General features: G+C 53.9%; 2 protein-coding genes and 1 long non-coding RNA gene across 7 annotated transcripts in view; 2 read left to right on the forward strand and 1 right to left on the reverse strand.

Moving 5' to 3' along the window:
- Positions 1 to 9156, reverse strand: part of OLFML2A (olfactomedin like 2A) — a 28630-nt gene extending 19474 nt beyond the window's left edge. Inside the window, exons 1-2 of one of the 2 annotated variants that reach the window (XM_086325241.1) lie at positions 8968 to 9156; positions 1473 to 1736 (exon numbers count right to left, since the gene is read on the reverse strand). In XM_086325241.1, coding sequence (XP_086181367.1) covers positions 1473 to 1736; positions 8968 to 9090 — 387 coding nt within the window. In that variant the 5' untranslated portion in view covers positions 9091 to 9156. Of the gene's footprint in view, positions 1 to 1472; positions 1737 to 2450; positions 3123 to 8967 lie in introns of those variants that run through there. The other variant, XM_086325242.1, reaches the window with a different exon arrangement.
- LOC147362548 (uncharacterized) lies at positions 1614 to 8322 on the forward strand. The gene is made up of 2 exons (XR_015136357.1): positions 1614 to 1752; positions 3695 to 8322. It is a non-coding gene; the product is annotated as an uncharacterized LOC147362548 (long non-coding RNA).
- A 5887-nt stretch (positions 9157 to 15043) lies between the features above and the next one.
- The window catches only part of NR6A1 (nuclear receptor subfamily 6 group A member 1), a 226694-nt gene continuing 226103 nt past the window's right edge, over positions 15044 to 15634 (forward strand). For all 4 annotated transcript variants that reach the window (XM_086325243.1, XM_086325244.1, XM_086325245.1 and 1 more), the window contains exon 1: positions 15044 to 15322. In XM_086325243.1, the coding sequence (XP_086181369.1) occupies positions 15223 to 15322 (100 nt within the window). In that variant the 5' untranslated portion in view covers positions 15044 to 15222. The remainder of the gene's footprint in view (positions 15323 to 15634) is intronic.

A 15634-nucleotide genomic window follows, 5' to 3' on the forward strand; every position in this document is an offset into this window, starting at 1 on the left:
CCTGCAGACACGCTGACTGTTCTTGTTCCAGGCCACCTTGTTGTAGAGTGAACAGACTCGGAGCAGCCAGAGAATGTTTCCCTCCAGAGCAGGGAAGGTGGGTTTGATGCTCCTCATAAGAGATTTGGATTCTCTACGTAGGAGCTCTTCTCTTGGAAGACATCCCACTGAATGTGCACGTGCTATCCAGCCCTCACTGCATCACCCCACGGGAAGTGAGTGGGAGAACCAGTGCAAGAAAGTGGAGGCACTCTGGTGACCATGAGTAATAAAGCCCTTTGTCTCTGGCTCACATCTTCTGCCAGTGTCCATGAAACTGGCAGGCTAACTTGTTAGCTTACACGTAGGGCAACATCTCAGCGAACGTGACAGTTCTTGACACGAAAAGGGCAAAATAGACGCGTTTGGAAGAAATTATAAAAGAAATAGATCCTCTCAAAAGCCACCAAATTCTCTGTGATGACCTACAGGGGTGATGGGAGGGAGGCTCCTGAGGGAGGGGATACATGCATACTTAGAGCTAATTCACGCTGTTGTACAGCAGAAACTAACACAACATCGTAAGGCAATTGTCCTCCAGTTTGAGAAAAAGCCATCAAATTATCTGGGCTATTACAAAAAGGAAGATAGGAGAGCAGGGTGATTTAGAACACATGCTTTGGACATGGATCTGAGTTCAAATCTGAGCCCCACCAGGCCCTCCAAGGACGGAGTTCTGCATGGTGTGAATGGTACGTGGGTGCCTGGCTGGCTGGGTAGCTGTGATCTCCTTGTCCACGTCTATCCAAGCTATGGGTCCTGGTGGTGGGCCTGGCACAGGGCTGGGTCACCCAGAGGTGGCGCCTCTTTCTAATCTTCCCGTGGTGGGTGTGTAGTTATAACATTCACATAAAAACAGGGTGTAGACTTAAGGCTGCATGTCATATGAGCACTCGGGCCAGTTACCTAACTTGTCCAAGCCTCAGTTTTCTCACCTATAAAATGACGGCAAAGATCCCACATTTCACCGAATGGATTAAGAATTTAGAGAAATAATGTAGAGGAGAAAAAGAGCTTAGCACAACATCTGGCACGAAGGTGGTACATGAATACGGAAAAGTTATGACATGAAACAATCAGGTGCCACAAAATTTCAAATGCTATGTGGAGGTGACGATGGATGACCTGGTTTGGGGAAAACCAGGACACTCGGCTGGATGGTAATGAGACAGTAAAGGGCTGTCTCCAGGTAAACTCGCCAGAGCAGGCTGCCTCCATCGCTGACTGGCCCAGTGGCCTTAGGCAAGATGTGGTTGCCTCCCAGGGAGCCTCTGTTTCCTCACCTGTGAAATGGGGCGAGGACAACCCCTCTCCTAACATGTGCGGCCCTCTCCTAACATGTGCGGCCCTCTCACTGGAGGGCCGGCCCGCCAGCCCAGGCTAGGTGTTGGTGTAGGAGGGGCCCCATCGCGCCTCTCCTCCAGAAGGTCTACCTTGAGGAGCTCGGGTGCCTGTTTCTTGAGTTTCTCCATCTTCCACTCGTTCTCGCAGGGGTTGAGCGAGGAGGGCGGCGCCGTGCAGGAGCAGCGGCAGTCGGTGCCGGAGCTCACCGTCTCCACCGTGTAGAAGTCCTCCACGCGCGCCCGCCCGCTGCGCACCCGGCTGCACGCGTCCTTGCTCAGCGGCCGCATGATGCACTTGCAGCGGCAGTCGGAGCCCTCCGAGGTCATGCGCACCTGGTCCACGTCGCCGAACACCTGCAGAGAGGCCGTGGTGAGCTGAAGGCCAGGGCTGGGGCGAGGGGAGTGTTCCCCTTCCCTCCGTCCTTTTCCTTCAAGCCCGCCCTGAGAGGCCACACACCCGATGTCTTAAGTGTGGTCACTGGGGGCAGCAGAACTTTCAGCCTTCAGGAGTCAGCTGGGTGAGATCAGTGGCAGGCACCAGGCTCCAGCCTGCTTTGCCCTCACACACCAGCAGGGCCCTGGGAGTCCCAGCCAGAACTCCCCTAGCTGGCTCAGCCCGCCCATCCTGGGCTCCAGGCTCTCAGGGCACAGCTATTTATGACTCAGTCAACAAACCCACACCTTTGAGCTCTCACTGAAGCCACCAGGACCCAGGCAAATTCAAGGCCCCCTTGGGCTTTCTGCCAAGCCCACCCCCATGAGCATCCCAGCGTCCTCTGGGAAGGGCAGTAGGCACTCCATTTCTGCTCTGAGCCCTCAGACACCTGTTTGAAGCCCTGGCCTCTGCCAGACTCTGGGTAGGAGCTGGAGGTGCAGAAGAAGTAGACAGAGGGGCATCCTTGACCTTCTCAGCCATGGGAGAAGTTGATGCAGTGAGCCCTGAGATCCAGAGAAAGACACCCATGAAGACTGCTCGGAGAAGGGCACCCCGGGGGACATTTCTAAGCATGAGTAGAACAGTCCAGGGAGAGCAAGTCAGATGTGCAAAGACAAGCAAGGACTGGGTACCTTGGGAGCCTGGAGGAGGTTCATTCTGGCTCGTGCCTACAGAGAGCCTGGTGGTAGGAGGTAAGGCTGAGGGAGGCAGAGCCTGACCCATGGAGGGCCCTTAAAACTGGCTGAGGATCTGGTCTTCTTCCTGAAAACACTGGGAAGTCATGGAAGGGTTATCAGCAGGAGAGAGCCAGGGCCAGGTCTGCAGGGCACTCAGTCAGCCTGCTTTGTGGACAGACGGTGGATGGAGGAGGCAAGCCTGGGATGTGGAGCCCAGGGAGGAGACATTTATTGAGAACTCACTGAGCACTGGGGAGGTGTGGGGCGGTGGTGAGGAACACAGCCATGGGCCACCTACAGCTGTGTGCACTCGGGCAGATTACTTAACCTCTCCGTGCCTCAGTTTCTTCACCTGTAAAAGGAGGGTACTGCTAGTGAGTATATCGAACAAAAGACTGTGAGGACTGAGAGACAGAATACCAGGAATATGTTGTAGTTGTTATTATTAGCACCAATAATCCTGACAGGGGCTTGTTTATCCCTCTATATTTCTCCATGTGGGTACATTGGTAGGTATTCTTTTTATTTATTTGTTTGGCTGTGCCAGGTCTTAATTGCAGCACCTGGGATCTTTGATCTTTGTCGCGGCAAGTGAACCCTTAGTAACGGCGTGTGGGATCTAGTTCCCTGACCAGAGATTGAATCCTGGCCCCCTGCGTTGGGAGCATGGAGTCTCAGCCACTGGACCACCAAGGAACTTCCTAGACGTTCTTAGCAGCGTTCTCCAGATGCGATAATAGCCCTGGAGCCAGCAAATAACTTGTTCAAGGGGATGAGAGCCCAACACTGGTAGACCTGCTGTCCCGCGGGGGTGAGGAGGGTAGGGAAGGGGGCGCTGTGGTGGAAGTTTTGTCCGGGGTCCTCTGTGGGGCAAGTGTGCCCTGGGCCCAGCTGGGCAATTCTCTGCGCCCATGAGCACTAACAGCCAGGCTGAGATGATGTACATTCTTTAGATCGCCGCTAATGCGGTAAGCCTGCCTTTGCTTTGAGACTTCTGGGCCCCCTTCCCAGCTCTGCTGGAACCCCTAGTCACCCCCACCCACTCCCACAGGTGGGGCAAAGAGCCCAGCAAGTGGATGTGGGTGTGTTCTGTGTGGCCCAGGCCAAAGAGGCCTCTTCCTGGGGACTCACCCATAATCCAACACCCATCCTCACCAGCAGCGGCCTCCACATGACTGCAACATTCCTTCCCTCCTCAGATGAGGTGCTACGTCCTGATGGGGGCGGCCAAGGCCCTGACACAGGCCAGGAGGCAGGAGTCAGAAGAGGACCTCCACTCCAGCCCCAGCTGCCAGGAGCCTGGGGCAAGGGCCCCGCCTCCTGTGGTCACAGTGTCCTGTGGTGCTTGACTGGAAGCAGCAGAGCCTCATGGAAAGAAACCAGGCCTGGGCTCACATCCCAGCTCCCACATGTCCTCCTCGCATGGCCCTGACCCCTCTGAGTCTCAGCCTCCTCCTCTGTAAAATGGGGAGGATAACAGTCCTTTCCCCATAAGCTTGTCCTGAGGCTGAAATGAGTCAACACATGTGGAGCACCTAGCATAGAACAGCTGCTCTCTACTTGCTACTGAAGTTGCTGCCAATAACCCTTTTGCATGTTTGTACGTAGTTTTCTACCTCTGTGCTCTCACCACAACCACACATCTTGGAGAGGAGAAATCTGAGTCTCAGAGAAGGTGAGGGATTTGCCCAGGGTCGCACAGCACAGCCTGACTCCAAAATGTAGTTCCCATGCAAGTCACCAGGCAAGGGCTTCTCCACAGCAACTGAGCTGGGAGAGAGATGGTGGCCCTGGAAGGATCAGGCCTCGGTCGGGCAGGGGAAATGGATCTGATCCATTTTGCCCTCAGTCTGCAGGCTGGGGTTACTGCCAAGCAGGAAAGTCCCTGCCTGAGCCCCCATCTTTCCCTGCAGCCTCACTCAGCACACACTGCTGCTAAAGCCCCCAGGAGTGTGGGTGGCTTGTGCTTAAAAAGATCCCCAGCTCTTTGCAAGGAAATCCCACAGTAAGAGGCCAAGAAGGCATGTTTGATATTTCTGAAGAGAGATGGATAAATCTGGCCAGAATGGAGAAGTGGGGTTTCAACCTAGAAAATGTTCTAGGAACAGAACAGATTGTGTCACCTGGAGGTTGAAGCTTCCCTCTTCTCTCATGGCCAGCCCAGATTCACCAAGTGGCAGTTTCCACATGTCCTTCTGCAGGCAAAGATCTCCCCTAGAGCCCATGGTCTTCTGGACACCGCCTCCAGATGCACCCCACGGGCACCCCAACTTAATCCATTCAAAACTGGGCCCACCATCTTCTCCCAAACCCACGTCTATCTACCCTCCTGCACAACTCAGATCTTTGAGCCTCCTCTTTGCTCTCACCACTCTCACCAGAACAAACCCACCAGTCATATTCTTCTGATGTGTGTGCATAAGTGCTCAGTTGCGAAGTCATGTCCAACTCTTTGCAACCCCATGGACTGTAGCCCATCAGGCTCCCCTGTCTGTGGGATTTCCCAGGTAAGAATACTGGAATAGGTTGCCATTTCCTCTCCAGGGGATCTTCCAGACCCAGGAATTGAACCTGTGTCTCCTGCACTGGCAGGCAGATTGTTTACCACTGTGCCACATAAGAAGCCTGTTCTTCCAATGCTTCATCCTAAATATCTTCTATCTCAATGGTCTCCACTCCCTGGCCACAGCCTAAGCTCAGGTTGCATTAACTGCTTAGTTAATGCAACTGCTACCTAGAGAATACATGGGGCTTCCCTGCTGGCTCAGTGGTAAAGAACATGCCTGCCAATGCAAGAGACATGAGAGTTGCGGATTTGATCCCTGAGTGGGGAAGATTCCCTGGAGAAGGAAATGGCAACCCACTCCAGTATTCTTGCCTGGGAAATCTCATGGACAGAGGAACCTCACAGGCTACAGTCTATGGAATTGTAAGGAGTCAGACATGACTTAGCGACTAAAGCAAGTATGGTTAATAGACCTATTTAGCAACTAAACAACAGACAATATAGGGAGCCGCCTCTCTGCTCGATTAATCTTCCAAAGCTCCTCTTTGATGATCTGTTATTCTCTTGCTCCACAAACCTCCATGAGTTCTCAGCTGGGAGATGTGCCTCAGAATTACCTGGGATGGGATAACTTGGAAAATGCAGATGCCCTGTCCTTATTCCACCTTGACTCAGACTCTCCCAGGCTTCTCAGGTATTTGGGTGCCCACTAAAGGCTGAGAATCCTGGAGCCCCAGGAATCTCCAAACTCCCCAGGTTCCCTGTCTTGGATTTTTGAGCAGCCCCTACCTGACTCTCTTGAGTCTCATTGTTCAAGTCTGTCAAATGGGGAAATCCTGAATGTTGTGTAAGATCTTGAATGTAAACCCTAGGCAGAGGGCTTGGCACCCAGGATGTTCTTCACGTGCCCCAGCCAGTAGGAGAGATGGGGCAAGACTTTTCCTGCAGAGAGACCCGAGGGGCCTGGCTTGGCCCCACGCTCTGTTTTGTGCAGAAGGACTCCATCACTGTGCAGCCCTGGCCGGCTATGGAGCCTGTTTCCAATTACACCCACAGGCGGCAACTCCCTGAGTGGAGGAGCAGCAACACCTAAGCCTCTGAGTACGGCCTGGACTGGAACATCTGATCCAGCCTGGGATACCACCCGCTGCTTGTGCCAGCCCCTCCTGCTCCCCTGGGCCAGCTCCCACAGGCCTTGGTACCTCCTCCCTGTCCTCAGGCCTCTGATCAGCAGCAGGGCTGCCCAAAGATCCCCTTCCCACTCCTGAATGCATGGAGGAAATGAGGTGTCAGCAGCTCTTTCACAGATGGGGAGACTGAGGAAGAGATGTGGAATTCTCAGCCACATTCCAAGGACCTACAGCAAAAAAGCAGGTTCCTGGAGGCCTCTGGTACTGTGCCTGGGTGTCACGTGGTCACCTGTCTATCCAGCCTAACCTCCTCACTGGGCAGCCCCTCAGAAATGCCAGGAAGCTGTGAACGCCTCTCACTGGACAAAACTCTTCCTTAGATGGAAACCCCAAGTCCTGTTTAGGAGAGACCTGGTTATAAACACAAAATTAAAACATGCCAAGCGAGGAGCTGGCCACAGGCGTTCTGGGGTTACGTTGCCCCTGCACCCCTGAAAGTCCTGGGCAGAAGGGGAAGCCAGACCTCCCAAGAGCAGGAAGCCTGAAGCAGGGCCAACTTAACCCTTTAGGGCCCTAGACAGACTTCACTTCCCAGATTGGCCCTCCAAAGAGCTCGCCCCTCACCCTCAGAAAATAGGATGGGCTTGGAGGAAGGAGGATTGTTGGGGGAGGGAGGGTAATAATGAAAACAGCTCTCTCTCAGAGCCAGCAGGAGTCTGGCTGTGCTGAGGAATGCAGAGTAAATTCACCCATCACTTGATTTTTATTTTTCCCAGCTGGGTGAGTGCTGTGGGTGGGAGGTGTCCGGGGGAGGGCTGTGCTGAGTCCCCCAGCTGCTTCATCCTCCACACTCTGGGATGTGCCTCCCCGCCCCACCAGCCCCAGCTTGCCCTGGGACAGCACGCGCACGCGCGCACACACACACACACACACACACGCACACACGCACACACACCCACCCTAGCAAGTGTTTGGCTGACTCACTACATAAACAGGGTGTTGGGTTTTCTTTGTCTTTGCTTTGAATGCAAGCCCTCCCCCACAAGCTCTATAGTCCTCGGCATGGCTCAGAGGATGCCCAAGACCAAATATCCCTCCCAGCTAGAGAAATAAGAGATGGCAAAGTGCTGATCAGGTTATCTGGGGTTTTTTGCTCACTTGTTCCTGGACCTGACCCAGGTCAGGGAATCCTAGAAGGCGCTATATGGAAAGAAAGTTGGGAAGATGTTTTTCCAATGGGGGATCTGAGGTCCAGAAATAGGCAGTGACTTGCCCAAAGTCACACAGTCTAAGAACAACAAAGGGCCAAAGAAACCTAGGTTTTTTGATTCACAAACCAGCTTTCTACACACCCTAATTTCCCATCTGTAAAATGGGAATGCTACTCATTCCCTCCTTATCTTTGGAGTACATGCTCAAGACTGCAGCTCACTTGTTTATATACCCTGAGCTGAATCTTCAGGCTGAGGGTCTGCCAGTGCCTACTGCTCATATACTTACCATGTGGCTAGTGGCCTCTGCCCTTTACCTGCCTGTGGACAGGGCAGCCTCACCTCCTACCCAGGAAAGGGGCTGAAGGGACATCAAGAGAAGTCACTCTTATTCTCATGCTCTGCAAGAATAAGGGCTCTACCTCCCTCCTACCTCTCACTTTTCCCCAGCCCTGACTCAGTCCTCACCCGGTCGTTTCTAAAACATCCTCAAGGGGTCCCTGCTCTGACTGACTCAAAGTGCTTCTCCTGTCTACATTCTGGATCTCACCCTCTTTTGGGGTCTCTGTGGTGAGATTTCAAAATCACAGTAGCATTTACTGGGCACATACTAGCTGCCAAAGCGGTGTTAAGCATTATCCAGGCTTGATCTCTCTCATATAGAGATCATCGACTGCAGGAAGTGAGAACTATGTTGTTATTCCCATATTTACAGGTCAGGAAATTGGAGGCTCAGAGAGGTAAAGGCTCAAGGTCACTTGGATGAGAGGTGAAGGTGGGATTTGAACCCAGATCTGCTTGACATCAGAGCAGAACCTTTTAGCCACAACTGAGAACATCTTGATCACTTCTGCAGACATGGTGTCCTCTAGAGCAGGGATCCCTAACCTCCAGGATCTACTCCCTGATGATATGAAGTGAAGCTATTATAATTAATAATAATAGAAATAAAGTGCACAATTAATGTAATGTGAAAAACTATCTTCCACGAAATCCATCCCTGGTGCCAAAAAGGTTGGGACTGCCACTCTACAGGGTACGTCAGATTTCTGGCAGGAACACCAGAAGGCAGGAAGGACCAGTCCAGCTGGATTCACTGGGGAGGGACTCTGGGTCCTCAGTATGGGCTGAAAGCCTTGGCCCAGGGCCTGCTACAAACCTTGGAGTCGCTAGGTAGCAGTTACCAGGGCTCTGTCCCACGTGCGTTAGCCTCCCACGGAAACTTTGAGCCAGATCTCTAGGCTGCCCCTGCCCAGCGCTCTTGGGAATCACCTCCCTAGGCTGGAGACTCCATCGCCTTCTGCACCCCCTTCAAGCTCCCAGCGCCCCTTCTCCCTAGCTCAGGATTTCAGTACTGAACTTCTGCCCTCACTGGACTGTGTCCAGCGCCCCTTCCTGATGCTCCGGGTCCCAAACACCCCTACCATCTCCAGTGCTTCTTCCCCATGCGCTCCTGTCCTGGTGTCCCGGTCCCTGCAGCCTCCCTATTAAGCTCGAGGTCGGGTCTCGCCTGTCCTGGTCCTCGGTTCCCGGCCCCACACAGTGCCTGGTCTGCAGCCCCAGCCACAGCGCCCCCTCGCGCTCGGCTCTACCGACCTGCGCCCGGATCGGAGGGCAGCGCTTACCTTACTGTCGGCGCGCACCGGGCCCACGCGCAGCAGCAGCAGCAGCAGAGGCAGCAGAAGCAGAGGCAGCGGCCGGGGCCCAGGCCGGGACCTGGGCCTGGTGGGGAGGGCGGCTGCGGCCATACGGAGACGGGTACGGACGGCGGGCACCGACAGCACGCGCGGACGCCGGGAAGCGCGGGCCGCACTGCGAGCTGGGCGCCGCGGTCAGCTCTACCCGCGCGGCGTGCCCCCAGTCCGCCCGCGGCTCCCCGCCCCGCGACCCCTCCCGCGCCGCTGGGGGCGGAGTTGGGATGGAGGGGGGCACCCCACCCCTCTGGCCCGCTCCCAGCCGGGCCTCTTTGCCATTGGGCGGCTCTCCAAAGGGCATCCCTGCAAGGACACTAAAAAAGGGTCTGGTTCGGAACCCGCAGTAGCAGCTGGGGCAGTGAAGGAGCGCAGGCTCTCCACACCGAGTGAGGTCCTGTTCTTTGAGATGTAGGATCTTGGGAGTGTCTCTTCGGCTCTCTGACCTTCAATTTCCCGTCTGTTAAATGGGAAAAATAGTGCTTCCCTTTTGGAGTTGGTTGTAAAGTTCAGAGGAGGGATGTTTTCAGGGCACGCGAGTCTTGTAGATCTCCAAACACCCCGACCGTGCCAGCTCCACCCTTCTCCTGGCTCAGACTTCTCTCTCTTGCAAGGTCCAGTTCTTCCCCTCTGCGAGATCCCTCCCGTCAACCCCCAACTAAACTCCTGTAGCTCCAATCATTTAAACACCCTCCTAAGGCAATGGCACCCCACTCCAGTACTCTTGCCTGGGAAATCCCATGGACGGAGGAGCCTGGTAGGCTGCAGTCCATGGGGTCGCTAAGAGTCGGACACGACTGAGCAACTTCACTTTCGCTTTTCACTTTCATGCATTGGAGAAGGAAATGGCAACCCACTCCAGTGTTCTTGCCTGGAGAATCTCAGGGACAGAGGAGTCTGGTGGGCTTCCGTCTATGGGGTCGCACACAGTCGGACACGACTGACGCGACTTAGCAGGAGCAGCAGCATCCGCCTGAGGAAGCGCCTGGATTCTCCGCTTCCTAGGCAACAAAACTTCCCGAGCAGCAGTTTGTGTTCACCACTCCTCAAATTCCCTGGCCATCCCCTCGCTCCAGGGGTCTTCGGTCTCACTACGGAAATACCTTGTTAGGATCTCTGTAACCGAAACCAAGGCGGCACCTCTCTACCTCCTCAGAGACCACATCTCTCGATCGCGCCCCCTTCTCCAAGTCTCCTGTCTCGGATTTTCCCCCTCGCATCTCATTCCGAATTCCACAGTCACTTTTGCAGGTCCTTCTGGCACTGTGGACGCTGTGGCGGGGGTGGAGACCCCTTTCTGGTCTCTGCATACTGTCTCTTGTAGGTTTCCCCTCCCCTGAGCCCAGGACTCCTCTTGTGTTTGCCTGGCTTTGTAAACATCAACTGCTCAAAAAGGGCCACTTACTTGTGCCCTCAAATGTTGCTACCCCAACCCTACTCTCCAGCACTTCCCCTTCCTGCACTCCCCTACCCTCTTCATTTTCCTTGTAGAACTGATCACTTTATGAACTATATTGTTGGGATGTGTTTGTTCATGCTTTCCCTTTTGAGAGAGGAGTAAGGCTCCCCACACCATGTGCTTTGTCCACAGAGCAGCTAGCTCAGAGGTCTCAAAGTGTGGTCCCTGGTCCCCAGACCAGCGGCCTCACCATCTGGAAACCTGTTGGAAATGCAAACATCAGGTCTCAACCCAGACCTAAGGAAGCAGAAACTCTTAGAGGTGGGGCCCAGCAATCTGTGTTCCTTAATCAACCCTCCACGGGGATTTAAAATCTGAGAACCACTGCCTCAGTACAAGGTCTGGTGCTCCTTAACTTTCAGTTGAATGATAGAATCATGTGCAGTAGGCATTCAGTACAAATTGGCTTCTTTCATAACTAGAGATTCCCTAGGGAGGGCTAGATTAGCTTAAAAAATAAATACGGTGTGTGTTTTTAGGTGCATAGAAAATCTGGGAATGGACACAATTAATGGATAAGGAGAGGAGCCAGCCTTTAGGAATGTAGTAAGGAGAAAGGATTTTCATTGAATAATTTTTTGCAACCTGGGAGTTTTGCAATGTGTGTCCTAGCTATTCAAAATAGACAAAATGTACTGAAAACAAACAGAACCTGGTGGGGGTTTCCCTTACCCAGCCCTTTCTCCCCATGCAGCCTGGATGGGACTCTGGCTAGGTCCCGGACAAGGCTGCTGTCATCGAGAGAACTCTGCTCCCCCTGCTGGTAGGCTCCTACCTGAGCCCATGATTTCCTCCTTTTCACCCTTGTCTCCTGCCCTCTCTCCCCTGGGTGGGTGGGCCAGTTACAGTGAATTTTCTGTTTCAACAGGGCCTTGGGACCTTTGCACAGGCTGTTCCTTCCCCCTGAAACACTCTCTCTTCGCCCAGTGTGGCTCACTCCCACTCATCCTTTCATCTTCAAGGTTCATGATCCCTCCATCACCACCCCTGACCAAAATAAACCCTGTCACACACACTCCCACAGCACCAGGAGCTTCTAAGTGTATTCTGTCATAACTGTGGGTATGTGATTATTTTGATAAGTGTCTGTCTCTACCACATAGGACAAGTCCCTAATGATGGAGCCTACACCTGCCTTGCTCTTAGTGATAGCTCTGACTGGTTTTCTACCTCTGGCCTCAGCACTCCCCCCACAGATCCTTCTCCTTAGTTAATTTTATTCCTCTCTTTTGTCATTTGTCCGGCTGGTGTGTATATGTGTGTGGGGGGGAGTCTTTTCATCTTTCTGAGCCTGTTTCCTCATTTTTAATTTGTGGAGAAAAGTGTTGGCCTCTTGGGATTGTTGGGGGGCGGCAATGTAGGTGAAAGGACATAACTCACAGGACCCTATCTGCTTAGAACAATGGCTGGGGTCTCAGTACACAGTCATTTCCCTCACCCTTCTCAGTTTTGTGTTAGTTGACTCTTCCCAAGAAGCATTTTCAGAAGAGAAGTAACTGAGAATTAGGACCACTTTTTAAATAACATTAGTAACAAGTCCTATTCCTTAAGCCACTTTGTTAATTGCTTTGCATGCATCATCTTATTTGATTCTCATAACAACCCGTGAGGTAGTAACTATTTATCCTCCCCCTTTCCCGCCCTGTAAAAAAAAAAAAAAAAAATTATGTTTGGCTGTGCTGGGTCTTCATTGCTGCGAGGGCTTTTCTTCAGTCGTGATGTGGCGGTGGGGGTTACTCTTCTTTGCCATGCACAGGGTTCTCACTGTGGTGTCTTCTCGTTACACAGCACAAGCTCTAGGTGTACGGGCTTCAGTCGTTGCAGCACATGGGCTCAGTAGTTTCGGCTCCCAGGCTCCAGAGCACAGGCTCAATAATTGTGGCACACCAGCTTAGTTACTCTGAGGCATGTGGAATTTTCCCAGATCAGGGATCAAGCCCATGTTTCCTGCATTGACAGATGGATTCTTTACCACTGAGCCACAAGAGAAGCCTGAAACCAGGACTTTGAGGTTTGGAGGTAACCAAGGTCACAGTTATTAAGTAAAAAGATTAGATATGTTTTATTTGTTCTTTCACCCCCTCAGCGATTATTGCCCTCAGCAGTTGGGGTTATAATGATGAGAGTGAGAACACAGGGATTTGACCAGTCAAGATCTAGAAAGGTTTTTGTGTGGCAGTTGACAACGGAGCTGGACTCTGAAGGAAGAGGAGGAGCTGCTTCCAAGGGCTGAGAGTTTGACTGAACTTTTCTGTCCATCTTTGACAGTCAACTTAGAAAACCCCTTCCAGAGGCCTTCCAGAGGTTTCTGCAGTGCCACTTAGCTCCTGATTGGATCTCCAGGGAAGGGGAAGTTACTACCTCCAGAAGTCTGTGACAAAGGGAAGTTTTGGCTCTAGGAAGGCCATCTGATCCTAACTCATCTTAGAACCTAGAGCTGAAGGAATGGCCCCGAAGACCCATCTCCTCTGTCTCCTTCCCCGGCTCAACACCCCCACCTCCCGCCCCTACTCTAAGGACTCCCCTTCCCCTCTGGAGCTGGGGAATAGTAGTGAGGTGGCAATCACACAGAGATCATTTGTCACAGTCCACAGAGAACTCAACAGCAGTAAGAGGACAAACTGGGGATCTAGGTGTACCCTGGTGGGAGATATGAATATCCAACAGAGGATATTTGAACAGGATCTTGAAAGATGAATAAGAGTTTGGGAGTGGACTGGGTGAAGCCAACAGTGTGAAGGAGCCAAGCATTCAAGTTCTGGTGTTTGACCGATTGGGTTTGGAATCCCCATCACGGACGGATGATTTCGTCAGTATATGATAGGGGCAATATTGGAGCTAAAGCTCCTCATAAAGCAGATGTGAGGTTTAGAGAACACGGAGTTAATGTCAAACTCTCAGAACAGTAGCTGCTGCTGCTGCTGCTAAGTCACTTCAGTCGTGTCCGACTCTGTGAGACCCGACGGACTGCAGCCTACCAGGCTCCTCCGTCCCTGGGATTCTCCAGGCAAGAATACTGGAGTGGGTTGCCATTTCCTTCTCCAATGCATAAGAGTGAAAAGTGAAAGTGAAGTCGCTCAGTCATGTCCGACTCTTAGCGACCCCATGGACCGCAGCCTACCAGGCTCCTCCATCCACGTAAGTTTCCAGGCAAGAGTACTGGAGTGGGGTGCCATTGCCTTCTCCGCAGAACAGTAGCAGTTACAGATTAAGGATGCAGTACAGGTTAACCGGTGCTGGTAAGGTACAGCCACTCAACCCGTAAATACAGGGACGGATCACACAACATCCTGCCAAGCAGGTGAGGGAAGGAGTGTGATGAGAAATGTGGAAGGGGTCACATCAGGCAGGAGTGCGAATGCCAGTATAAGGACTTAAAAATTAATAAGCAAGCAATGACGTAGACAAGCCGACGGATTGGTAAGGCGGGGTGGGAGTCAGGGTGGGAGACAAGCTGGGGAGTGGGCAGCCAGTGAAGAAGCTGCGGCATAACCCGGGAGACTAGAGGCGGGCAAGGAATCAGTGTTCTTGTTCTTTGTCTTGGAACAGACCAGGTAGAGCCTGGTTAGACCTTGGGAGGCGGCCACGATGAGCCCTTTACAGAGACGGTCGCTGAAGGCGGACTCCCGGGGCAAGCCCAGACGCTGATGGCCGCGCGCCACCTGGTGGCAGTAGTAGGTGGGCTCTGCAGCGGAAACTGCAAAATCCGGGATTGTGCTCTGGGAAACTGAGGCAAGGAGCACGGGTGGGGGAGGTTGGGATCTTCCAATTTGACCCCGTCTCTAGTCTAACCCCGTTTTATTGATAGGAAAACTGAGGAGCAAGGAAGGCGACCAAGACCGAGGAAGGACGCTCTCAAACGAAGGGCTTCAAGAACCCAGGAGTAAAGAGCCTGAGTTTCTTTAATAGCACGAATGGCTTGAAGCTTAGTTTGCCATTCTGTTCCGTTCTTTGGGCAGGGGGAAAATGAAAGAGGAGGAAGAGAAACTTCAGTCTTTCCCGCCCACCCGGAGGTAAAAAGGCTTTAAAGAGTACCCCGGAAAGCAGAGTTTTATAGATTCCATTTGCATACGAACGCGGTCACCTCGAGTTAAACTCCGGTCCTTTAATCTCGGGTCCAATTTGTCCCGAAGCCGCGGAGGAAGGCCCTCGTGAATACCTACAAACACCGCCCCCTCTGAGACCCGCCTACGGGGCTGGGCCTCTTTGCACGTGCTCACCCGGCTCCTCGGCGATCCGCCTCCTAGGAAAGACTCATTCTCGGAGTGGGGGGATCCGAGGCGTCATAGGGAAGGTTGAATACACGGACAAGTCATAATAAAGAGAAGGTCCTGAAGTAACCTTTATTCAACTTGTACCGGAAGTCTTCATCAGGGTTCGTGGTATTAACAGGCCTTGGCCTCCCCTTCTCAAGGTCGCTTTTCCCTCCTCCCACCCCTTCAGTTGGTGGGGTCCAGCGTGGCCGGCCTCCTCCGGCGGACTCCAATTCCCAGCGTGCCCCGCAGGGCAGAGCGTGGCAGCGGCGCGTGACGTCGGGGGTGGGAGCTGGCCAGTGCTGAGGGGGCGCGGCGCGGAGGGGCGCGGAGCCCGGCGGCTCGGGGCCCAGAGAGCGCCGCGGCCGGGAGCCCGCTGGCCCCTGACAGCCCCCTCCCCCTGGCGGACGACGACGGCGACGAGGGCGCCGGTCATGGCGGAGCAGCGAACAGAGCGCGGGCCCTGAGCTCCACCGCATGGAGCGGGACGAACGGCCGCCTAGCGGAGGGGGAGGCAGCGGGGGCTCGGCGGGGTTCCTGGAGCCGCCCGCCGCGCTCCCTCCGCCGCCGCGCAACGGTGGGTGAGGGGCGTGCAAAGTCTCGGCCCGGCTAGAACCGGGCCTCTGTCCCCTTACCCCGGGGAGTCCCCTCCTCTCAGCTGACTCTTTCTCTCTCTCTCTCTCTCTGGGAAGCCGCGGCGGCCCCGGGTTCCCTCAGCGCGGACCTTCACCCCGGTCCCCCTTCAGCGCCGATCCTCCTTCGCCTCCCCACCCCCCCACCACCCCCCCGCCGCCGCCGCCGCCGCCCGCGGACTCCCCTCCGCGCGGATCCTCCTCCTGCTTGGCTCCCTCCACCCCGATCTCCGTTTCCCCCTCCCCTCTGTCCCTTC

The sequence above is a fragment of the Bos grunniens genome, chromosome 11, assembly GCF_055505025.1.
Source record: "Bos grunniens cultivar Pamir isolate PY7600 chromosome 11, Bosgru_T2T1.0, whole genome shotgun sequence".
Taxonomy (NCBI): Eukaryota; Metazoa; Chordata; class Mammalia; order Artiodactyla; family Bovidae; genus Bos; species Bos grunniens.